This window comes from Rattus norvegicus, chromosome 2 (assembly GCF_036323735.1).
Source record: "Rattus norvegicus strain BN/NHsdMcwi chromosome 2, GRCr8, whole genome shotgun sequence".
In the NCBI taxonomy this organism is placed as follows: Eukaryota; Metazoa; Chordata; class Mammalia; order Rodentia; family Muridae; genus Rattus; species Rattus norvegicus.
The window spans coordinates 198,659,226-198,684,359 of NC_086020.1; the positions used below are offsets into that span (position 1 = coordinate 198,659,226).

The 25,134-nt window shown below is 46.4% G+C and overlaps 1 protein-coding gene across 4 annotated transcripts in view; it reads left to right on the forward strand.

The window, feature by feature from the left end:
* The window catches only part of Sort1 (sortilin 1), an 81,016-nt gene that overhangs the window by 49,760 nt on the left and 6,122 nt on the right, over positions 1 to 25,134 (forward strand). For 2 of the 4 annotated variants that reach the window (XM_006233194.5, NM_031767.1), the window contains exons 8-17: positions 2,161 to 2,291; positions 5,335 to 5,479; positions 6,150 to 6,305; positions 9,729 to 9,835; positions 14,348 to 14,450; positions 15,167 to 15,335; positions 16,093 to 16,283; positions 18,010 to 18,199; positions 20,932 to 21,048; positions 23,606 to 23,714. In XM_006233194.5, the coding sequence (XP_006233256.1) occupies positions 2,161 to 2,291; positions 5,335 to 5,479; positions 6,150 to 6,305; positions 9,729 to 9,835; positions 14,348 to 14,450; positions 15,167 to 15,335; positions 16,093 to 16,283; positions 18,010 to 18,199; positions 20,932 to 21,048; positions 23,606 to 23,714 (1,418 nt within the window). The remainder of the gene's footprint in view (positions 1 to 2,160; positions 2,292 to 5,334; positions 5,480 to 6,149; positions 6,306 to 9,728; positions 9,836 to 14,347; positions 14,451 to 15,166; positions 15,336 to 16,092; positions 16,284 to 18,009; positions 18,200 to 20,931; positions 21,049 to 23,605; positions 23,715 to 25,134) is intronic. The other 2 variants (XM_006233195.5, XM_006233196.5) reach the window with 1 other exon arrangement.

Consider the following 25,134-nt stretch of genomic DNA (forward strand, 5'->3'; position numbering starts at 1 on the left):
AATGACTTTGTGGGGTTTGCCCTAGAGCCGTCATTGGGTAGGGTCCTGCCCTCGAGGCATCGCTCCTATCCTCCGGGTGCAGTGTTTGGCTGTGCATTCATGGCAGAGTTTGGTTGTACTTTCATGGTTCCACTAGTCTCTTTAACAGTCGCAACCACACTGCTTCATCTGTCTTGCTCATGTTTCTTTCTGCAGCAAATTGAATATTTTTCACATCCTTTTCCACTGTTGCCTTTGAATTCTCACTGCAAACCTGACCACACACACAGGGAACAGTAGCCATCACACAATATGAATGTTAAGCTGCCTGTAGATCTCTGCCAAATAAATCAGTCCATTAGTTTGCAGTTGAGCAGTTCAGTCTTACCCAAAACTTCAGGTCATAGGCAGACCTCGATAGATTTTCTTTTTACCAGAATGTAACATGAATGCTGTCCAACCCAGTTCCCACTCAGTAGAGCTCTTAAGTCTGGCCCTCATACCTACATTTCTCTCAGAACTCTGTTTCTTTGAACTTCCACTGGAATGATACATTGACCTGTGCTTTTAGCATTCTTGTACTTAGCTGTACCAGAGCTCCAAACTCTTGCACATTCCTCAAACATGGTCCGTCCATCACTGCAGTGCACTCTTTGATACCTGTACTCAATATTTTCCTCATCACTGACTGACTGTCTTAGTTATTGTTTTAATGCTGTGAAGAGATACCATGCCCATGGCATCTCTTATAAAAGAAAGCATTTAATTGAGACTGGCTTACAGTTTTAGAGATTTGGTCCATTGTCATCATGGCCCAGAGCATGTTGGCACACAGGCACACATGGTGCTAGAGAAGTAGCTGAGAGTTCTACATCTAGATCCTCAGGCAGAATGACATTGAACTGGGCTTGAGTTTCTGAAATCTCAAAGCCTACTTGTAAGAGACATGCTTCCTCCCACAAGAGCATACCTACTTGGTCAAGGCCACACCTCCTAATCCTTCTTACGTAGTGCCACTCCCTAATGACTAAGCATTCAAACATGTGAGCCTATGGGTGCTCCCTCAAACCACCACTCTGATAAAATACTGACAGCAGCAACTTCAGGGAAGAGGGGTTACCTTGGCTCACAGTTTAAAGGGTACAGACCATCATGGTGGAAGAGGCATGGTGGCTGAAGCAGCTCTGCCCCCAACAGTGAGAGTTTGCATCGTGACTTAGATAAGGAAAGCTTACTCTTGTTGATAGTTTCTGGGGTACAGTACACAGTGGCCAGGAGAGCATGGCAGCTGGAGCGGCCCTGCATGGCAGCAGGGACTCTCAGACGACCACTGCTTATTGATGTCTTGTGCCAGACAGCTTGTGCCAGAATCAGAAATAAAAACCACCTTCAAGGCCTGCCCTCAGTGACCCACAGTCCCAAAGATGCCACAGTCCCCTAATAGCACCAAGCGTTTAAACGCATGAGGCTTTGGGGGACATTTCTTATGTAAATTGTAACAGCAATGTAGATAAGACAAACACTAGGCTGTAAACAATAGGCAACAGATATGCATGGTGATTCCAGCAGGATGGGTTGTTATGATGGCCGAGCTATTGGCCTCCCAATCCACGTTCCAGCTTCCAAGCAGAAAGCACAATCTTTTTTTCAATTCATGCGACAAATATCTGAGTCCTTTCTGTAGGCTAAACACTAGTCTTAACGACAGAGCAAAACACCCAGGATTCGCTTTCATGGGACAATAATATAGGGGGGTTAGGTGATAAGCAATGAAGAAAAAACTCAAGATCATTTTAAAGTGTGACAAGAAGAGAGTACAAGGGGTTGGGGACTTAGCTCAGTGGTAGAGCACTTGCCTAGCAAGCGCAAGGCCCTGGGTTCAGTCCCCAGCTCCGAAAAAAAAAAGAAGAAGAAAAAAAAAAAAAAAAGAAGAGAGTACAAATTGTCACTTGTCATACAGCACTGCATTTGAGTCAGGAACACTCAGAAAACCTCACAGAAATAAAACCCAAATGCAAATTCTCTGTGTATGGTGGTGTGCCGTGTCTGTGCTCTCATCTGATCAACACACACTGGACTTAAATCCTTTTTCTATATTTAAACTTAAGCAATTCTGGAGCAGATGTGTGGACAAGACTCACCAGTAAGTGAAATTTTAATCGATATTTTGTCTTGTTTAAGAAGCTGATCTTGGTGCCCTGGAATTATGGAGAACATCCGACTTGGGGAAAACCTTCAAAACCATTGGTGTGAAAATCTACTCATTTGGTCTTGGGGGCCGTTTCCTCTTCGCCTCTGTGATGGCTGATAAGGTATTTGCCTCGTTGTCCGATGTCCCTGCTAACACACACCATATGGATATTTCCCACTATGTAGTCCTGTTAGCGTCTCTAGTCTTGCAGATTTTTACATTTTTTACATTTACTTGTTTATTTGGTCTGTGTGTGATATATGTGTTGGGCACACACATGCCATGACAAATATGTGCCAATCAGGGGACAGTTTGCAGGAGTCTATTCTTTCTGCACACCATGTAGGTCCAAGGAATCAAGTTTGGTGGCAAACACTTTCACCCACTGGGCCGTCTTGCCAGCCCCATGATCTTAAGCTTGGGAGATTCTGTCTACAGAGGCTGACTGATTCTCAGGCACTACCCCGAGGAGTTAGCCTTTTGTAACTGTGACTAGTCTTGTTTTTAGATGAATAGGTTCAGTGTTTGGCTTTACCCAGACATGAATATCTGGAGGGGGAAGAAAGCAATTCATGTGCTCATTATTCTACAATCATAATTAAAAATCTACGATGCTCTGGGTAGTAGTCTAGATCCCATAAGACAGCAGTGAATTAATAGATACATATCCTACCCTCTGAGCTTGTGTTCAAGTGGGAAGCCCCCGCTAAGCAGGTGTCTTTACTAATGCTCTATTGCTTTAAAGAGACCATGACCATGGCAACTCTTATAAAGGAAAACATTTAATTAGGGCTGTAACTGTGAGCCATTACAGTTCAGAGGTGTAGTCTGTTATCATCATGGCAGGAAGCACGGCAGCATGTAGGCTCACATGGTGCTGGAGAGGTAGCTGAAAGCTCTACATCTGGATCAGCAGGCAGCAGGAAGAGAGAGCAAGACCCTGGGCCTGGCTTGAGCTTCTGAGAGCCTCAAAGCCCACTTCTTCCAACAAGGCCACACCTCCTCATCCCTGTCAAGTAGCACCACTCCTACAGGCCAAGCATGCAAGCACCTGAGCCTATGGTGCATTCCTATTCAAACCAGCACAGCAGGAGGACTGTCTAAGAAGAATTGAAGCAGGGCGGAGGGGGACCCTGAGTGTCTTGAGGAGGACATCCCTGTGTGAACATCTGGGAGGAAAACAAGTGTGGAATCAGCAAGGACAGAGACAGACCCCAGGCCTCTGAAGTCGAGGAGAGTGGCCAAGGAGAGTGGCTCCTGTAGCTGGAGCCCTGGGGAGCATGGGAGGTGGGCCAGCTGTAGCCAGGGGCTTTTATTCTTCAAATTGGCCTTATCAGGACTTAGCTTCCACTGTGGCAGAACAGGTATACCTGAGAGTATAACCAACAATGGACTTCTCTACTCTCCTCTAAGTTCCCCAAAGTAACAACTGAGACTTCTTATATGTGAACAAATGCCTAGGCCCATAGCTCTGGCTCATTCTCTGCTAACTCATGACTCAGTATCCTGTTTAAACTAGCTAGTTACTTCTCCTTCAGTTTCATGGAACCATCTTCTTCAGAGTTCAGGGCAACCTCAGTCCCCCAGCTGGACTCTGTCCCGAGAATCCTCTCTCTGTACCTGGACATCTTCCACCCTATTTCCTGCCTAAGCTAATAGGCCAACAGCATTTTATTGACAGGTGATGCTTCCCTACATTGCATAATAGATTCTGCATGAGAGAAGGCAAGGGTAGAAACTGCAGGAAGAACAGCCGAAAGACTGTCAAGCATTCAAGGGGCAAAGGAGATGGAGATGGAGCCAGGCTGTCAACACTGGGTGAGGGGAAGGGATGAGATTGTTACGTGTGTTAAATGTTATTACCAGTTGGACGAGCTAGTGCCTTAGACATCCCTTGTGAGATGAAAAAAATGAAACCACTAGAAACATCCAAGTCTTTGGCCCAAGCAACTGTATAAATGGCAGGGCTGTTTTCTGCCAGAGCAAAGGCTATAGGAGGAACAGGTTTGTGGGAGAAAAACCAAGAATTCACTGGGTTGGCTATGAAATGCCTACTAGCTATCTGAGATGAAATGTCAAGTTGGCGTTCATATTTATGAATCTTCCCAAATTACATGGCATTTAAAGCCGCGTGGCTGGGTGCGTTCTTCTGACGAATGAGGAGGTAGAGAAGAGATGGGAGGATTGAGCAAGCCCTGAAGTACCTCTCTACTGAAGGTTGCAGAGAAAAGAAGATTCTAGCTGAGAAGCCTGGGTGGGAGGAAGGGGTGAGGTAGGGGAAATCAGGACACGATGCTGCTACAAAAGTCAAGTGAAGAAGGTGTTTCCAGAGGCCGCGCTGTTCAGTTTGGCAAACTCAAGTGAGATGTTGACTTATGGTGAACTCTGAGAATGACCCAGTGGACTGGAAGGGTGGATCACAGGAGGAGCACTTTCCTTGAAGTACTAGATACAAAGGAAACTGGGAATGGAGAAACACACAGCTGCAGCCGCTGAGCTGTGCCTGCTGGTCTCTGGTAGCTGTTTTAAATAAATTAGCAGAGACTAGGATTTAGTGTGCTTCTTAGCAGACCCTTTGCCAGCCAGATACTCGCTGACCAGAATCCTTACAGGAATTGTGAAGTCTGACCTTTTTCTAATCCATGCAGTTTCCTTCGTTTTGGCTATGGGGAGGATTCCTTAGACGCGTGTCTCATCTTGACTGTCTGCTGTGGTCTCCCAGCATGGGTTTCATCTTTATGCTTTAGACCATCAATTATCTAATCCTTTGAATTAATTATCTAAAGCCAGGGCTCTCTTGAAGGCACGGAACATTTAAGTGCCAATCAAAGCATCATTTTGAGAATTTCAAGCAAGTATTTGCAAATGGTATAGAGCCAGCCCAGTGATGGTCCAGTCACATCCTTAGCTCTGTTGAAGGAGATGGAATGTCAGCCAGGGGAGGACCAGAATCAGGACCCAGAGAGAGGCAGGAGAGAGCAGACTGCCTCATTGCCTGCAGGGCGTAGACATTGCCTTGAGAATTGGCACTGGCCCTTTGTTGCCGTTGTGTCCACTGAGGAAATGATTATTAATATAACTGTTTTTAAAATGTTTCTATTCACGTCCTTGACATGACACCTTTACAGAAGATTAAAATATAGCTATTGGTACATTTATTCTAGGATACAACAAGAAGGATCCACGTGTCAACAGACCAAGGGGACACATGGAGCATGGCACAGCTTCCCTCTGTGGGACAGGAGCAATTCTATTCTATTCTGGCAGCCAACGATGACATGGTGTTCATGCATGTAGATGAACCTGGAGGTAAGAGCCGCTTAGTGGCCCACCCTTGAACACGTAGAGATTTCCGCTTTGGGCTGTGCTCTGAGATCCTTTCCTCTTTATGAGTCAAATTTTCCTCTCACCCCAAGAGGTGTATTAGTATCTTATATACAGCATGCTGCGTCTTTGAAAGGCTGCTTGTTCTGGTGCCTATGGCAGTCTGTGAGGGTGGCTGAGCACTTTAGAGCAGAGCTCCCCAGAGCCGCTGTACCACATTGCAAGCTTGTCTGTGACTAGGTAAAACCAGGAACTATTCAGGAACCATTTTTGGTTTGTTTGATGTTTTGTGGAGATGGGGACAGACTCACTCTATACTCCAGATGATTCCCAGCACACAGTGCGTCTGCCATAACCTCTTGGATGCTGGAATTACACGGATGCACCACTCTGCCCAGTTTAGAAACACGTAGCCATTTGATAAAGCAATTTTATGTCTTCTAAACATAATGATTAGAACTTTTCTGATTATGTGAGGCAGCATATGCAACATCTCCTGTGTTCCGGCCTCTACGATGAGTGCTAGAATTAAAGACCGTGAGTCACACTCAGGTCTGAGTCTTACATGTGCCAGGCCCGGCAGTCATGACTAAACTATTGTTTTGTTCTCTGTTTCCTCACAATCTCAGTGTTTTTGTTTGTTTGCTCCTGTCAGATACTGGATTTGGTACAATCTTTACCTCTGATGACCGAGGCATTGTCTACTCTAAGTCTCTGGACAGACATCTCTATACCACCACAGGCGGGGAGACCGACTTTACCAACGTGACTTCCCTCCGTGGAGTCTATATAACAAGCACACTCTCAGAAGGTGAGGCTCAGCGTAGATCTGGCTCCTTTAGCTGAGTGGGCTAGAGTTTAAGGTCTTCAGGGGAACCTGACGGTCCTTTCCCTCAGTTATATGCTGGCCTAGTCAACACACCAACCTGTGGCTCCATGGTGTAAAGAGAGTACTCTAGAAGCAGCAGGACAGAGCAAAGCAGTAGTGTGAAGAGAGGAGGCTCCATTTTGGCGAGTGTACAATATGAGTCTTCTGTATTTGGAGGGTTGGGCCTAGAGGGATGAACCTGAACTTGAATCAGTCTATTTTTATGGAGAGACTATAGTACGAGGCCAGCCAACAATCCGCCAGTGCCTCCTGTAGGCCTGTCTTTGCAGAGGCTCTGTGTAAGGAGACACATTACGTCCAAGGACAGCGACCTTAAAGCCTCTCTGTGTCTATGTTTTGGCATGAAGTAAGGGCTGCTTCTCTTACATACGTAACTTGCAATGGCCTATGAAGTCCCAAGTGACACTGGTTCCTCTTCCCCTTCCTGACCTCACCTCTAGCTTTGTCTCCTTCATTTGCTCTGTGGCACTCACACTGTCCCCCTGCCAGTCTTCAAATGGACCAGGTACACACATTCATCCTTCACAGACCTGCCAGGCTGCTCCATTTCCTCAGATGTCTGCCAGGCCAAGCCCTCCTTCAGGCCTTTGCTACTGTGTTATGTTCTGAACAAGAATTGCCTCTATTGGCCTGTTTTAAATTCAGATCCGCTCCCATCCTCGTATATATTTCCAGTCCACCTTAGACGCCCAGAAGGTTTTTCCAGAGCCCTTAGTTTGTCGTTTGCTCTGCATCCTGTGTAATTTCACAGATGCACTGTCTCTAATGTCTATTTCATCCCGCTGGAATGCACACTTCATAAGCTTCTGCTGATGGTGGCGTGCATGCATTCCTGTGTACCCGGAGGACAGCCTTCAGGAATCGATCTCTCCTTCTCCTGTGGGTCATGAAGCTCAGACTCAGCTCCTCAGGCCTGTGCAGCAGGTGTTTTTCTTAACGAGTCTCTACCAGTCCCTCAGAAGGTGTTCTGTCTGTGACGCTCCCAGGGCCCTACAGTGGTTTTTACATACTGACCTTTCAATAAATATTTGTTGAATAAATGAATTTTCCTTCATCTGCCATCCTGGTTGAGGTACTTGAAACCTCAGAGCATATTATCTCTGTACTTAAAGCACAGCAGTCTCTGTGACTGAGAATAGACCCTAGGAAGGAGACACCGGGATACACAGAAGGGAGGACTGGGAAGATGCCTCAGCAGGGGAAGTGCTTGCTGCTGATGGTGGTGTGCATGCTATACACAAATAGTTAAATGAATGTTCAAAATGTTTTTAAAAAGAAAGGACACCAGAGGGATAATGTGCTGGCTAGATTTATGTCAACTTGACACAAGCCGAAGAGGGAGCCTCAAGTAAGAAAATGCTACAATTTATTGGGAGACCCCCAGACCGTTGTGGGTGGGGCCATCCCTGGGCTGGTCCTGGGTCCTTAAGGAAGCAGGATGAACAGCCCTGTGGAGCTCCCTCCATGCTGCTTCAGCGTCTGCTCCTACTCCAGGGTCCTGCCCTGTCTGAATTCCCATCCTGACTTCTTTCACTGCTGGACTGCAGTGTGGAGGTGTAAGACAAACCCTGTCCGCACCAACGTGCTTTTGGTCATGCGGTAGATCACAGCAATAGTGACCCTAACTAGGACAGATAGAATCATGGATGCTGGGGGGAAAAAACTAATCAAGTTATTAATCCAGGCTGGAGGGGTAGCTCAGTGGTTAAGAGCACTGACTGCTCTTCCAGAGGTGCTGAGTTCAATTCCCAGCACCCACATGGTGGCTCACAACCATCTGTAATGGGATCCGATGCCCTCTTCTGGTGTGTCTGAAGATAGTGACAGTGTACTACTCACATATATAAAATAAATAAATAATCCTTTAAAAAGATGTGAGATTCAGGGATTTGAGTGTTAGACTTTGGTTTAAAAAAGAAGTTATTAATCCAGGATTAGACATAACTAATCTGGAGAATCCTTAAAATAAGCTTGGTGTCATGTCTTTGACTAAGTAAAAATTAGGATCCCTGCCTAGATTTTCCTCCAAGGCCTCACACAGTGAAGGAGAATGAACATTAGCTTCTTTATACTTATCAATGCATTGACTTTCATTTACTAAAAATTAATTTAGAATTTCCGAGACAATCAGTTTATAAAGAGCATTTTTTATCTGTGTAGCCCTGTCCTGGTTGTCCTGGAACTTATTCTGTAGACCAAGCTGGTCTTCTACTCAGAGCTCTGCCTGCCTCTGATTAAAGGTGTGCGCCACCACCGCCCAGCTGTAAAAGCTATTCTTGGCTCGCAGTTGGAGCAGTTTCCACCTGTGGCCAGGTATCCCCACTGCTTTTGAGTCTGAATCACCGCATCATGGTAGAAGTGATAGATGTAATAGATGAAGCCCATTGCCTCAGATATTGGAAGAGAAAGACCCTGACGTCCCTTCATGGACACAGCCCGTGACGGAACTTCCTCTTATTGGCCTAATCTCAGTCTGGCACCCAAGCTGTGACTACCCGGGCAGTGGCAATGAGGAAGGACTTTGAGATCCAAATTACAGCATAAGAGAGAGCTTTGGGGTTTCTCAGTAGCAACAGTTCCTGGTGGTTGGCTGGGACATCCTGTTCAAGTGGTACACCTTCTTCTGGCCTGATAGTCACCAGTGCTGAGCTACTGCGTAAGGTGTTAAGATGGGGTTCCACAGTCAGAGGAGTGGGTAAGAAGGGGAGGGCACGAAGGGAAATGTGCTCAACACAGAATATGCATTTATATGTAAACATGGATGGATGGATGGATGGATGGATGAGTGGATGATGGATGAATGGATGGATGGATGGATGAGTGGATGAGTGGATGATGGATGGATGGATGGATGGATGAGTGGATGGGTGGATGGGTGGATGGATGGATGATGAAGGGAGGGAGGGATGGAGGGAGGGAAGGATGGATGAATGAATGGATGGCTGGATGATGGATGGATGATGGATGGATGATGGATGGATGGATGATGGATGAATGGATGAGTGGATGATGGATGGATGATAGATGGATGGATGGATGGATGGATGATGGATGGATGGGTGGAGAGATGGATAGATGATGGGTAGATGGAGAGATTGGATGGATGGGTGGATGATGGATGAATGGATGAGTGGATGATGGAGGGAGGGAGGGAGGGATGGATGATGGATGGATGGATGGGTGGATGGAGAGATGGATGGATGATGGGTGGATGGATGGATGGTTGGAGTTTCTGAAGAGCAGTTCCATTGTAGCTGGCTGACTGGAGTAGTAGCCTCCAGTGGGGTGGGCTTACATCACTCTTTCTTCAATGCACTGGGCTTACGTTACTCTTTCCCCATTTAGATAATTCCATTCAGAGCATGATCACTTTTGACCAGGGAGGACGGTGGGAGCATCTGCAGAAGCCGGAGAACAGCAAGTGCGATGCTACCGCAAAGAACAAGAATGAGGTTTGTTGGTGCCAACCATCATCTGTGTGTGCAGAAAAGCAGCCAGCCTGCTCTGTTCCTGCCAATGCTGAGCTTTTCCATGATGAAATCTCATTCTTGGTCAGGGTCCAGAGGCGAAGGTGGAAGGCTTAGAAATGAGAATAATGAATTTACTTAGGATTCGTGAAGTAGAAACTGTACGGAGAAGCCAAGATACTGTGGCTTGCCTGACTTTTTAAAAGAAAAACAAGATGGAGTAACAACCATTTGTTTTACCAAATTTCTGAGGGGAGACAGAATGGACAGATGTACTTATTGTTAGCTAAGGATCTACATGGTGGGGTGAGGCCTTGGAAGTCCTTCAGGGGCCAAAGAGCAGCCTGTATTATAGGTGTGGGTAGGCACAGCCTGGAAGAACTTAGTTCAACAACAGTGAAGCTGGTTGTTCCCACATTCCTCTCAGACCTGTTACACACAGGGCCCCTCTGCTTCTCCAGCCTGGAGTCTTTTTGTGGGGAATCTCACATGGCGTGACACCTTCTCCTCACACTCTCCTTTCGTATCCATACTTAATGCATCTGCTTCTATTTTCTCCATCCTTCTGTTCTTCTGCCTTGGGTTTGTGCTACCCCTGCCCAGTTCACCATGCCCAAGGCAGGGGCTATAGTCTCTTCTCTCCTTGGCGCTTTCTGGCTCCCCTGGCTCCCTCAAGACCTTCTCTTGGTTTCGCTTTACTGGGGTAAAGACTGAGCCTCTCTTGTGAATGAAAGCTTTGTCCTGCCTGGCTCTGTCTACCTCTCCCCACCGACACACCCTTGCTGTTCTCTATACACCCTCTGTATCCTCCCAGTGTCCTCACAGAAGCCACGTCTGTGTCCCTAAACCCCGGCTGGTTGTAATCTGCAGTAGTCCTAGCCTACCTTGGCGCCCATCCAGTTAGAACCAGTCATCATTCTTATTCCACTAATAGTTGGCTTAGCCTTTTGCAAAATAAGAAAACATAATGTTTACTATTGTGACCACTTGAGATCTATCTGCTTGTGTGAGACAGGATCTCATGTGTGGCTCTGACTGGGCCTGTGTAGACCAGGCTAATCTCGAGGTCATATGTATCTGTATCTGTGAGCCCTGTCTTTTAAGTGTGGATATTACACGCCTGCCTCATATGAGCTCCTTGAATGGCACTAGTGGTTAGACTGCCTTCACACATTTGCCTACTTTCTGACATGTGCTTTTCCCTCAGCATCAGTAAGGTATAGTTGATAAATTTAAATGGCATATATTCATAATGTATGGTTTGACATTTTCCTGTCTGTATACATTGTAAGATATATGACCATAGTCAAGCTAATTAATGCATACATCAGTTAACTAAGCTATCTCTTTCTTATGTGTGATTCGAGCATTTAGACCTATTCTCTTAGCAGATTTCAAGTATGTCACACAGTTTGCAGGATGCGGTCCATAATGCTTACTAGCTCTTCAGAACTTACTTGTCCAAAACAGAAGCTTCAGAACCTTTTCGCCAATATCGCCCCCCCTGTCTTTTTTTTTTTTTTTAAAGATTTTACTTATTTATTTTATGTATTTGACTACACTGTAGCTGTCTTCATGCACACCAGAAGAGGGCATCAGATCCCATTACAGATGGTTGTGAGCCACCATGTGGTTGCTGGGAATTAAATTTAGGACCTCTGCAAGAGCAGTCAGTGCTCTTAACCTCTGTACCATCCCCCCAGCTCCCACTCCCCTGTTTTTTAAAGATTTTATTTTCCCCTCCCTGTCTTGCCTCCTGATCCCTGGCAGCTACCACTGTGCTCTCTGCTTGTATGAGTTTAGTGTGTTTTGTCGATTCCACATTTAAGTGACATCATGTGGCATTTGTCTTTCATGCCTAGTTTATTTTACATAGCAGACAGCCTCCTGGGCTCATCCATGTGGTTGCAAACAGCAGGCTGTCCTTTGTTGAGAATGATTAACATCCCATTGTGCATGCACTGTATCCTCTCTTTATGCATTCATCTAGCAAAAGAGACATAGACTGGGGGCCGGAGAGATGGCTTAGCAGTTAAGAGCACTGGCTGCTCTCCCAGAGGACCCAGATTGAATTCCTAGCACCCACATATGGCAACTCCAGCTCCAGGGACCTGACACCCTCACACACACATGCATGCAAGCAAAACACCAAATGCATATAAAATAAAAATAAATCGATCACTAAAAAGAAGAAGCTACATGGGTTGGTTCTATACCTCGAGTTAAGCCATAGTGCGTGTAGACTGTAGTTATCACCCTGAGGTTCTTTTTTTTTTAAAGATTTATTTATTTATTATTATATATAAGTACACTGTAGCTGTCTTCAGAAACCAGAAGAAGGCATCAGATCGCATTACAGATGGTTGTGAGCCACCATGTGGTTGCTGGGATTTGAACTCAGGACCTCTGGAAGAGCAGTCAGTGCTCTCAACCGCTGAGCCATCTCTCCAGCCCTTCACCCTGAGGTTCTAACGTCATCTCTTAGCTAAATACCACTCAGTAGTCTTGCTGGCATATCTGTCTTCCATTTTAGAGGAGACACCACAGTGTTGTGTGTAGAGATGGCTTCAGTTACCTTTCCCCAACAGCATGCAAGCGTTGCCCTTCCTTGAACTTTAAGCAATGTTTGTTACCGTTTGTATTTTTGGTAAAGCCATCTCTAACAGGTGTGGTGTGATGGTGCACTGTGGTTTTATGCACTTTTCCCTGACAATTAGTGATGCTAGACACTTCTTCAAACACTGCCTGGCTATTGGCTGTCTTTGAAGAATGGCTGCCTTGTTCTTTGCCATTTTTAAGTAAGGTGTTTGTCTCTTGCCGTGCAGCCCCTTGTGCCATGTGTAGTGTGCAGGCAACTGTCTGTTCTGTACGCCGTCACTTCACCCTCTGCCGTTCCCTTTGCTGCAGAAGCACTGTACGTTGATGTGACTCCATTTGTATGCTTTTGCTTTTTGATATGTGTTCCCAGGATCATATTCAAAGTTACTGCCTAGACTGTTCACGAAGCCTCTTCCCGTGTTCTCTGCTAGTATTTTAGTTTCCAGTCTTACGTTCACCTCTAACTACTTAGAGTAAATTTTTATAGATCACATGAAATCAGAATTCAAGTCCTTCTTTTGCATGTAGATTTCCAGTGTCCCCAGCAACTTTATTGAAGTCATACTTTCCCCCATGTGCTCTCCATCCCTTTGTCAAATACTAAGTGGACATCCATGTGTGGGTCTGGTCTAGACTGTCCTGTCCTTTGGCTGGCCTGCCTGTTTTCATGGCAGCGCCATGCTGCTTGGATGACTGCAGCTTTCTATCCCTGCGAAGCTAGGCAGTGTGGCCTGTCCCCCTTCCTCCTGTCTAATGAGCTTGCTTTGCTAACTCAGACTCCAAGGATTCCTTTTTACCACAGAGAACATTGATTTTTATCAAACACCTCTGTCTATGGAGATGGTTGTATGGTTTTATTCTGTTCATGTGGGACACAAGCTGATATGCATATCACAGAAACATCCTGCCACTCCAGGGATGCCACCTCCTTGGCCATGGTGAATGACAGCGTGCTATGAATTCCATTGCCAGTGTTAAGGGTTTTGGCATCTGTACTCAGTGAAACATTAACCTGTGCATTATTTCAACTTCTGGGTTCATATCAAAAAATCATCGAGCTTGGGCATGTCCTCACTTGTATGTTGTCTCAACCTCTAGGGAAAGTTGAGGCAGGAGAACAGCCACCTAACCAGCCAGCCTGGGCAATTTAGTTAGACCTAATATCAAAATAACAATTTAAAAATGAGGATTAGGGATGTGTCTCGATTGTAGAGCACTTGCCTAATCAGTGTAAAGCTTTTGGTTATAGTCCCAGCTGGGGAAAAAAATGAGACCAGAATCTTAATAATATAATCATGCCAGCCGTCTGTGTGACACTATTTACAGGGGCCACGGAAGTAGAAGCAGCTCCATCAATAGCTGAATGGGCTAAAAAATACATATATACACTCCCCATCCCACCAACACCCAAGATGCAATACTATTTGCCTTATACAGGCAGGAAATTCTGACAATTGCTATAATAAAGGCCGACCCTGAGAACGTTGTTGTGAGTGAAATGAGCCCATTACAAAAAGATGTATTACTGTGTGCTTCATTTCTGTGAATGAGGGACCCTAGAGTAGTCAGTCTACAGAGACAAGGAGTGGACAGTGGTTTCTGAGGCTACAGGAGACAGAAGCAGTCTTGTTGCTTTGAAAGTGGTGGGTTTCAGTTTTGCGAGATGAGAAGTGCTGAAGGCTGAGTAAGTGAGAACATGCCCAAGAGTAGACTTTAAAAGCCAGACAGTACATTTATTAAGTGAAGTCTACTGGGTTGATTTTTGTTGTTATTGTTTGTTTGTTTTTAAATCATCCCGCTGAGGTCTGAGTTAAATTTGCAGTCTTATTGGGAGGCTCTGTGAAGGATTGAGACCATCAAGCCTTTGGTTTTAATCTGGGCTTTGGTTTCTCTTCACAGTGCAGCCTTCATATCCATGCTTCTTACAGCATCTCCCAGAAGCTAAATGTTCCAATGGCCCCACTCTCCGAGCCCAATGCCGTGGGCATAGTCATCGCTCACGGTAAGGAGCCCTTCCCTCTCACCATTATGGACTGAGCCACCAAGCACAGGGAGACAGCACTGCCTTTGAGCTTGCATGTGCTTGTACACACACACACACACACACACACACACCACAAGCTCACACCCAAAAGTAGGTGGCTTTGTGTTTCGTTCCAGTTTCTTTTCTGTTGCTGTGATAAACCACTCTGACCAAATGCAAGTTGAGGAGGAAAGGATTTATTTCATCTTATACTTCCAGGTCACAGTTCATCATTGAGGGAAGTCAGGCCAGGGACCAGGAGGAGCCTGTTCACAGGCTGATCTTAGCTGACTTCCTTATACAACTCAAAACCACCTGCCTAGAGGATTGATGGGCTCACAGTGGGCTGGGCCCTCCCGCATCAATCATTAATCAAGGCAGTCTCTCACAAATGTGGGAATAGCCCAGTCTGACCTGGGCAGTCCCTCAACTTGCCATTCCCCCAGACAGTGCTAAAGCCGTGTCACATGTATACCTTACGGTGACTAGAACACGATCCTTTGATAGAATTTCCTGTATTACAACTTTGGTTCTTTTAGACTCTCATTGGCCAGAGCAGCAGTTAGGCTTTGATGGCCGTCATTCTGCTACAGCAGGCCTGGTGACAAATCTAGTAAATTCACTCAAGTTTCCTCTTGTCAGTAAGTCCTCTCGGCTTCATTGCTAATGGATGCTAACGGTCAATTACTTTTCAGGTAGTGTGGGAGACGCCATCTCGGTGATGGTCCCAGACGTGTACATCTCAGATGATGGGGGTTACTCTTGGGCAAAGATGCTAGAAGGACCGCATTATTATACCATCCTGGACTCTGGAGGCATCATCGTGGCCATTGAACACAGCAACCGTCCTATCAATGTGATTAAGTATGCATGCTCTCAGCTCCCCCACACATTATCTGCATGAAAGGCAGTGGTGGGAAAGCTCTTGGGCTTACTGCAGGGAGAGCCACCGACCATGATTTACTTTATTAGATTCTGCAGAACTCTGGCAAAGGCTCTCCTTCACAGGGATTATGTTAGAGCAAGCCAGATTAGACCATACTGCTTTCCCTCTCACTCCTCCTAGCTATATATTTTATCACCTTTTTTAAGACTATTTTTCTTGGGCCAGCAAGGTGACTAAGTACATAAAGGTGTTTGCTGCCAAGCCTGACGATCAGAGTTCAATTCTCAGAATGCACATGGTGTCAGTTAAAAACAACCCTTCCACACCCACACCCACTAGTAAATGAAAAATATTGATCTTCTTTCTCTCCAGTGTCCAAAATGTAGACATGCCCAAGCACTCTGAGTTAGAAATTACCTAAGTTCACATGTCATAAAGTAATGTGAGGTATTTCAAGTCTATTTTAAGTTCTTATTAATTTGGAATTAGCTTACTAATTTAGAAACTCATTCTTACCTGGCCACGCCTCTGTCTTCCTTCGAGAGAGGTGTTCTCTTCCATGCCTTCTATGAGGGAATCCTTTTTCATACCCTGCTAACTGGAGGTATTGGAAATTAATTTTCAGACATTAGTCACCCTGTAAATACAAGCGTGTCCCCTGGTCTAGGTGGCTTTCCTGATACTCCCAGTACATGCTGGTCCTCTGTCATGATCCCTCTCGAACTCGGGTTTCAGGTTCTCCACAGACGAAGGCCAGTGCTGGCAGAGCTATGTGTTCAGTCAGGAGCCCGTCTACTTCACCGGGCTGGCTTCCGAGCCGGGAGCCAGGTCCATGAACATCAGCATCTGGGGATTCACGGAGTCTTTCCTTACCCGCCAGTGGGTCTCCTACACAATTGATTTCAAAGACATCCTTGAGCGCAACTGTGAGTGTCTCCTTCGGAATTTCCTACCAGAACTCTGTAAACTCCTTTTCCCAAATAAGCCATTCGGAGGAATCTCTTTCAACCAGGATTATCAGATGCATATGCATATGAAAGGCGACAGCGGCCACTCCATACAAGGAACGGAGAACAATCCTGGGGCTAGCTCTGTCCACAGGAAATACAAGGGGCATCTGTATAATTTAAACTATTCTGTCAGCTATGTTATAAAATAGAAGGTGGTGGAATTACCCGCAAATGTCCAAAACATTACCATTTCAACACGTGAGTGATATGAAAGATTACTGATTGTTCACTTTTTTTTTCTTCTAAGTCAGCATCCCTAAGCAAGTCTCAGTTCATCCAGCCATGCTTGGTGGGTCTGGGGGTATATAAGACAGTGGCTGCCATATAAGACAGTGTAGCTGTGCCCTGAAGGAGGGATCTTTTGTATCATTTATGAGACATAGTTTTGATTTGCTTTTCTAAAATGATTTTGTGACATGGTGGGGGTCCCTCTTAGGACTGTGGAAAGGGAGCTTTGGAGGGAGTGTGTGGAAGGACCTCTCTTTGATCCTGTTACTCGGAACACAGAAGGGGGAGGGGTTTTACATGGAGGTTTAGTTTAGATGTGAGCCCTTGCTGAGACTCTAGACCTCTGGGCAGGTGTGAAGGACTTTAGGAAGGAAGTGTCTGGCACTTGGTGCTCCCAGAGTGTGACAGCACACCCAGTATAGTGTCTCAGTGAAAGAGATAGAGACTAAAAGAAAACTGGGGGAAAGGTGCCTGTGTTCACTGTCGGCATCATACAAGCAAGGGCTTATTGGAGTCATGTTAGAGATGGGCGACTCCCATGTTCACCCTGCAGCCCCTGTAATGCAGGGCTCTGGGCCTGGACTTCCTTTTTCTATAAGACATTTAAGTATGATTTGTAACCTGAGTGCCCTTGTCTTCTAAATGCAGTAAAGAAGATGGACAGAGCTGGCTTCTGAGTTCACCCTCAACAGGGAATTCTACATTAGCTCTCAAGCTTAAGATCATTAAAATATTTGTCACACACCTGTTTCCTAGCAGACTGGCTCACTGCTGTTCCTCCAGTCTCAGAAGATAAAAAAAAAAAAAACAAAAAAAACAAACAAACAAAAAAACCAGGCAACCCTCTTTAGGTTCCAACCTAGGAGCATTTTCCTAGGAGCAGATGACAGGGAATGCTAAAGCAGATGCAGATGTCAGCAGTCGGAGAGCCAGGGGGCTCTAGAGAAAAGCTAAAAAGAGGCTGTTTTCCCCTCTGCTTGAAGCCAAGTGTGTGTAGTAACATTGAACCTGGGCTCTTGTTGGTGTCTTATGCTAAGCAAATGGCCAACATTTGGGAAATATGGCTGCTTGTCTCTGACAGCTCCCGGGATTGAGGGCCAGGCCATCAAGACAGATAGCAGCCTCTTGGTTTGGGAAGACTCTAGTGCTCCCTGTAGCCTCATTTTAAAACAAAGGTTTCTCCTAATGCCCCCACAGAAGGCTAAATGGAGAGAGTCTTCTTTTGCTATGAGGAAGTGCAACTGCTAGTGGGTTCTAGACTAAAGTGAGTGTGTGTTTGCAACTCCAAACTGAAGCAAGAGATTGAATCAGACAGGCCTTCCCTCCTGCTCCTTCCCAGAACCTGACAGCAGCCTCTCTCTTGTGGGTGGGCTGTGTGCTATGCCGATTCCTGAACATTCTGTCTGTCCTTTAGGTGAAGAGAATGACTATACCACATGGCTGGCACACTCCACTGACCCCGGAGATTACAAAGATGGCTGCATTTTGGGCTATAAAGAGCAGTTCCTACGGCTACGGAAGTCATCCGTCTGTCAGAATGGTCGAGACTATGTTGTGGCCAAGCAGCCATCCATCTGTCCCTGTTCCCTGGAGGACTTCCTCTGGTATCAGCACACCTCAGATCCCTCTGTCAGCCCCTGTCCCACATGCAGGGGAGGTGAAAAATAGTTGTTTTATCCAGCTAAAAAATACTGATATTCCTTGTCCCCAATTAAATAACTCCCACCTGCTGCCCACAAAAGTAAAGCACAGAGAAAGGGGATCAAATGTTACTAACATTCAACAGATTATTTTATCAAACTAGATAGTCACTGGACTCAGACACTGTCCAACCTAATAAGTAATGACTTGGACACGGTGGGAGGACAGAGATTAAATAAGAAAGAAGGTGGTCTGGCGTGCAACTCAAGTGGTACAGGGTTTGATAGCATGCACTTGATCCCCAGCATCAAGTAAACTATGTGTGTTGGTTCGTGCTAATGATCCCAGCACTTGGGGGTTAGGGGTAGGTCAATAATTGCCTGGAATACATAAGACTCTGTTTCAAAACAATTAAATTTTAAAAAGCAGGAAGGGTTGTGGGGGCAGTGTACAAAGTGATAAACTAAAAACAACAGGAAAAGCAGTTCGGGGGTAGGGAGGAAATTGGGCTTTGCAGGCAGCATTCTGGAAGGCTCTAAGCTTTGGGTCATCTACAAGGCTGAGGACTGAAGGTAGGTGGTTTGGTCCTGAGACTAGAGGTGACATCAGTATGTCCATGGTGCCTAGGTCTCAGTGAGTTTAGAGGCCACCAGGAGATACTCCCTAAGATTCAGGATCATCAGGGGCAAGAGTTAGTTATGAGGTCTGCTATCAGTTGATATGCAAGAGGCCAGTGTCACTTAAATGAGGAAATTTGGGGCAAAATAAGAACTGCCTCATAGCAGGTGATAACTTGTTGATTGTGACGGATACTGACAGGAAGTAAAAGTAGGCCCCCTAAAGCACGTGGACAAAGAGGACAGCTAGTACTCTTGTCCCCTCGTCATATTCCTGAGCTACAGGTGACAGCTCAGTGCAGGTCTGAAGGAGACTGAGGTCCAGCCCTGTGTCTCACTTCCACAGGAAGCACAGCAATCAGCTCACCTTTGGCTGCTAGGCAAGCCTGGGGCCGCTCTGAACGGTTGTCCCAATCTTTGCCTCACTTCTGGTGGCCTCTTTCCCTGAGCTGTTGCCTCCTAACGTGCTGGGGCCCTGCAGAGCGCAGGGTTCTGAGAATGCTTGTGTGAGGCAGATCGGTCTTCGATCCACTCCTCAGAACCTCCCCCTTTAATGCTAAGACAGACAGCAGTGCTTGAAAGCCTCTTCCAGTCACCAGGCTCACACACCAGCAGCGGTAGGTGAGGAGAAAAGCATCCCCGTGGCTTGTGGAGGAGGTGATATCAAACGGAGTATGGATGGATGCTGGCATTTGTGTGCCCAGGCCTGCTACAGCTACATTTTAAAAAAAGTATGGGTGGGAGTCCAGGTGGAGGACATTCAAGCTAAATTTCCCTTTCAAATGGTGGAAGAAATGTACTGTTGTTAGACAGACAGGAGAAAATGTTAGCTTTGATGGCCAGTAAGCTTTGTGGGGCCTCAGACATTCACTTCCAAGGTTGCAGAGGGTGTTGAAGTAAAAAATACAGGAAATAAAACGTAACTGAGGAGCAGAGACATGGTGTAGACTAGTGGTGACGTGCTTGCTTAGCATATGTGAGAGTCTGGGTTAAGTCCCAGCACTAGGGGCTGGGGGTGGGTAATAGTCTAAATGAGCAAAACAGTAATTAACAGTATTCTCACAAGAAATATGGCCAGACACAGGATATGGCTCAGGGATAGAGTACTTGTCAGCCCATCAGGCCCTGAATTCAATCCCAAGAAAGAGAGATGGGAAAGCGAAGGAAGAGAGGGAGGGAGAGATTTGCCCAATGAAAAGATAAGGGATGATTTCTAGGGTAGACATCTGTTGGCTGAGGAGACAACACTAATGAGCGGGGGAGAGTGGCTGTCCTTTCTCATGCTTTCATGTGCAAGGACTCAGGGTGGTGGGAAAGCAGGGCCAAAACATGGATGCTATCCATGTCGAGGGTCAACCTGGGAGAAGAGGCAGGATCTCATTTCCTGGGAGAACACAGAAGGGAGGGTGGATGTGAGACTACAAAGAGACAGCATGGAGTGGATCGGGCGGGGAGGGAGCTGGGTCAGTGGCCTGAGTGCTTGTTGCACATAAGACTGAATTCTGACCCTTAGCAGCCACATAAGGCAACACACCCCTGAGACTTCCGTGTTAGGCGTGGGGGAGAGACAGGCGGATCTGGAGTTCACTGGCCCACCCATCTAGTCCATCAGTGAGCTCCAAGTTCAGTGAGAGACCCTGTCTCAAAAAATAAGGAGGAGAGGCAGAGAGGAAGACGCCTGACATTAACTGTTGCCTCCATGCTTGGGTATGGACATGCAGGCGTCCTGGAGCTTGAGCAGCCTTCCGGGCAGAAGTGTGAGGCAGAGCAATTCAGTCCCTGTGGCACTTAAACAAGTAAATAAGTCGGTTTCATTAGGCCCTATCCTTTAAACACTCTACCACCTCTCACACTGGGGACCACACCTTCAACACGGGTGGGGAGGGGGGCTGAGGAAGACACTGAAGATTCTAGCATGGACCTGCAGAGGTGCCATAGCTTCCCAACCTGCTCCCAACAACTGTTCTGACCTCAGCTGGAGCACCCTTGGTGGGAATGTCAGCCGTCCACTCGACCTTGGCACATGCTGGCACATAGGCAGGCAACTTCAAAAGTATCCTTATTGTTGATTCTTACAGTGACTTTGGCTACTTCCGTCCAGAGAATGCCTCAGAGTGTGTGGAGCAGCCGGAACTGAAGGGTCATGAGTTAGAGTTCTGTCTGTATGGCAAAGAGGAGCACCTGACCACAAATGGGTAAGGCGGCCTCCCCAAGGCAAGCAAGATCTCACTGCCCTGAGCCACAGCAGCTTATGGCCACGTGGTTTGAATGAGCAGTATTCCAGAACATTCACGAAATCACCATCTAGTAGACCTTCTGTCATTTGCCACATCCAAGTGGCAGCCATGGGCCTCCTGGGGCCATCGACTCCAGTGCAAATGAGGAACAAGAGTTTTCCACTTTTACATTTAGTGGCCCCCACAGGAGCGGGGGCAGCATTCTCCCAGTGACTCCCCTTCCCATTTGTGTTACTGGTTAATGAGCTTTCTTCAGGACTCAGTGTTGGGTACAGTGAAGGGACAGACATGTGTCTGACAGCAAGGCATAGAAATGCTAAGACTGTGCAGGCCCTGGAACAACACAGAAGACCCCCTAGACAGTGGCCCTGCCTCTACCCCGGGGCCCATGGTGTCTACCGCATAATATTTCAGTCCACAAAACAGTACATTGACACAACAGGACTTCCCGATGAGACAGGATGAAACTTGATGGACAGTGCATGTCTGTTATCCCAGCACTCAGGCCACGGGGTAGGAGGTCCCCTTCAGTTCAACAGCAGTCTGTACCACACAACTAGTTCTGGGCTCGCCATTTCACTTAGAAAGCCCTGTCCTGAGAAAGAAGCGGAAAGTGGCTTACATGGGCACGAATAAACATGGACACATGTGTAACTTAGCTTCCTAGTTTCTCACAGAACACACACACACACACACACACACACACACACACACTCACACACTCACACACGCACTCACGTACACGCTCAGAAATGGCGCTCCCATAGTCTCAGGTTGGAGGTTTTGGATCCTTTAATATCAAAAAATTACCAATGGAATTGTGCTGGGTCATCAAAAGGTCACCTGCATAGTTACTTGAGTTGTGGCCATTTAAGTCCCTGAAAATTGTTGGGTGTGGTGGCAAACACCTTTAATTCCAGCACTTGCTTGGGAGGCAAAGGCAGACTAATCTCTGTAGGTTCAAGGCCTGCCTGGACTACCTAGTGAGTTCCAGAGCAGCAAGAGCTACATAGTGAGACCCTGTCCTAAAAACAAAAGCCCCTAAGCCCTTGGTTCTGCCAAGGTTGGACCCCCAGTGTAGGGAATTGTTAGGGGGTAAGGGGGTGTATGGGGGGGAACACCCTTAAAGAATGGGAGGGGAGGGGTTAGGGGGCTGATGGACAGGAAACCGGGAAAGGGAATAACATTTGAAATGTAAATAAGAAATATCCAATTTAAAAAAGAAATGGAAAAACAAAAGCCCCTGAAAACAAACAAGAGCCCCATGATCATCCAGACCTGCGCATCAGAAGTGCTGCTGCTCAGCTGGTGGGAAACAGCGGGTTAAAGACAGAGGCTGAGAGCAAGCGAAGGCTGAGCTTTGCTCAGATTTCCTCACCTTCTCAGAGACAAGAACTTTCTGCAGCTTTCAAATCTGTTTTTTGCAAAGAGGCAAGAGCCCAGGGATATATTCTAGTTAAAAAAAAAAAATTATCTTCTTTCCACCCCTTCTCCTTCCCTTTTTCTCCTCTACTTTTGTGTGTGTGTGTGTGTGTGTGTGTGTGATGCGATGCATATATATGGTATGTATAGTGTGTATTATACGTATATGTGGTATGTATAGTGTGTATATGTGTGGTGTGTTTATATGTTGTATGTGTATGGTATATGTGTGTAATGCTTCTTGTACATTACAGACATTTACATGTGTAATGTATATATGTGGTGTGTGTGGTATAGGTATGTAGTGTGTGGTGTGTGTGTAGTGTGGTGTGTTTGTGTGGTATGTATGGTGTGTGTGTGTGTGTGTGTGTGTGATACTTGCACGTTAATACAGATAGCTATCGTGTATGTGCTGTATGGTGTGTGTAGTGTCTGGGGAGGGGTGTACAGTGTGTGGTTGTATGTGTGTGTGATGCTTCTTGCACATTAATATACTTATTTATCATGTGTGTGCATGTGATGTGTAGTGTATGTTGTTGTATGTGTGCTGTGTATATGTGGTGATATGTGTGTGATATGTATGTGTGAGTTGCTGCTTGCATACTAATATAGACACTGTGTATATGATGTGTGGTGTGTATGTGTTATATGTGTGTATGTGCTGTATATATGTGGTGATGTGTGTGTGGTATGTATATGTATGATGCTTCTTGCACACTGGCTAATACAGACATGAATCATGTCTTCTCTGCTTGGCTTAGCCTCGGATCAGCTCCTTGACCTCTCCGCTGCTCTGTAGAGATCCTCCTCACTGCGGTGAGTTGGAGCCTGTTTGCTCACAGACATCCATCTTCAGAACCAGCAGCTGGCCTTCACCCAGCATCACTGCTGCTTCCAATTTGTCGCTTTGGGGTTTTGGGAGACTTTCATAAACTTGCTTCTTCGAGGTTCCATATACTTCACAGCCTGCTAGACAGGATGGCTGCAATTCCTGCAAAGCAGGGGTCAGGAAGCCCTAGCTACTGTCCCTCTGTCTTCCCTAGACACCAGCACAGCCACTGCCGGCCTCTGACCAAGCCCCTCTGCCCTTCAGGTACCGGAAAATCCCAGGAGACAGATGCCAAGGGGGAATGAATCCGGCCCGAGAAGTAAAAGACTTGAAGAAGAAATGCACAAGCAACTTCTTAAACCCCAAGAAGCAGGTGTGTTGAAAACAAACCTAGGTTCTGGGCACAGGCAGGATTTCACATTCTGTCAGGAAGAACTTACACTTAGGATCAGTTTGGGATGGCCACAGTGTTCTGCGGAGCCTTGCACAGGAAGTTGTCAGGATGAAGGACCCATCACGTGTCATACCCTAGTGACAAGTTCGTCCTACTAAGAGCTGGTGTGTGTTTGAGGGAAATGGGATTATATAAAGTTATAAAAGTCTTAGCAGCATGGAGCTGTAGAGTTTCTGAGGCCCAAGAGTCATTCGGAAGAAAAGATTTAAGAGTTGTGCTCAGTCAGTGAGGGATACCCATGTTGAACCATCCCCTGCTGTCTCCTGATGATAGATGAACTTTTTACATGCTAGCCAAAGTTTAAAAACAGAAGGGAAGGGCGGGCACTGTAGCTCAGTAGGTCAAGTATTTGCCTAGCATACATGAAGCCTGACTTCAGTCCCCAGCAACACATGAACAACCACACACACTCCACACTCGGGAACTAAGGCAGGAGGATCAGAAGTTCGTTGAAAGTCAACCTGGGCTACATGAGACACTGTCTCCAAAACAAACACCTGGGACTAGAGAGGTGGCTCAGTCCTCAACAGTGCCCACTGCTCCTGTACAGGACCCCAGTTTGGTTCCGAGCGCCTATGTCAGGCCGCTCACCACTCCTGTACCTTCAGCTCCTAGGGATGTGACACTCTTCTGGATTCTGTGGGCACTGCACTCAATGTCACACACACTCATGCACACGTGCCCACACACAAACTTACAAATAAAAATTTAAAAACAAACAAGCCTCTGAAAAAAAATAACAGAAGAATAAGACCATAAAGAGCTATGGACTGGGGGTTGGGGATTTAGCTCAGTGGTAGAGCGCTTGCCTAGCAAGCGCAAGGCCCTGGGTTCGGTCCCCAGCTCCAAAAAAAAGAAAAAAGAAGAAAAGAAAAAAAAAAAAAAAAAAGAGCTATGGACTGGAGATTTGCACGCACAGAGGAGAGCCCTGCACAGTGGGTAGGGACTTTTGTGCTGGTGCATGCTAACTGTGCTAAAACGAAAGCTGAGGAGTGGGGATTTAGCTCAGTGGTAGAGCGCTTGCCTAGCAAGCACAAGGCCCTGGGTTCAGTCCCCAGCTCTGAAAAAAAGAAAAAAAAAAAAAAAAACCAAAAGCTGAACTGTGGTCATAATGGACTGCCTCACATCAAGTCATAGGAAGAGTGGTACTGATCTGTCTGGTGGAGCTCTGGAGATGGGGTAACTAGGGAGGCTTCCTGGTAAAGCAGCACAGGGCCAGCAGTGACTTGGAAGGTAACCTGAGGGCCCATCTTCCTCATGTGTAATATAAAAGGTTAAGAAGCCATCAATCCCAGCTCCTCCTCCCTGCTGTTCAAAGGAAGGAAACAAGGGAGGGACT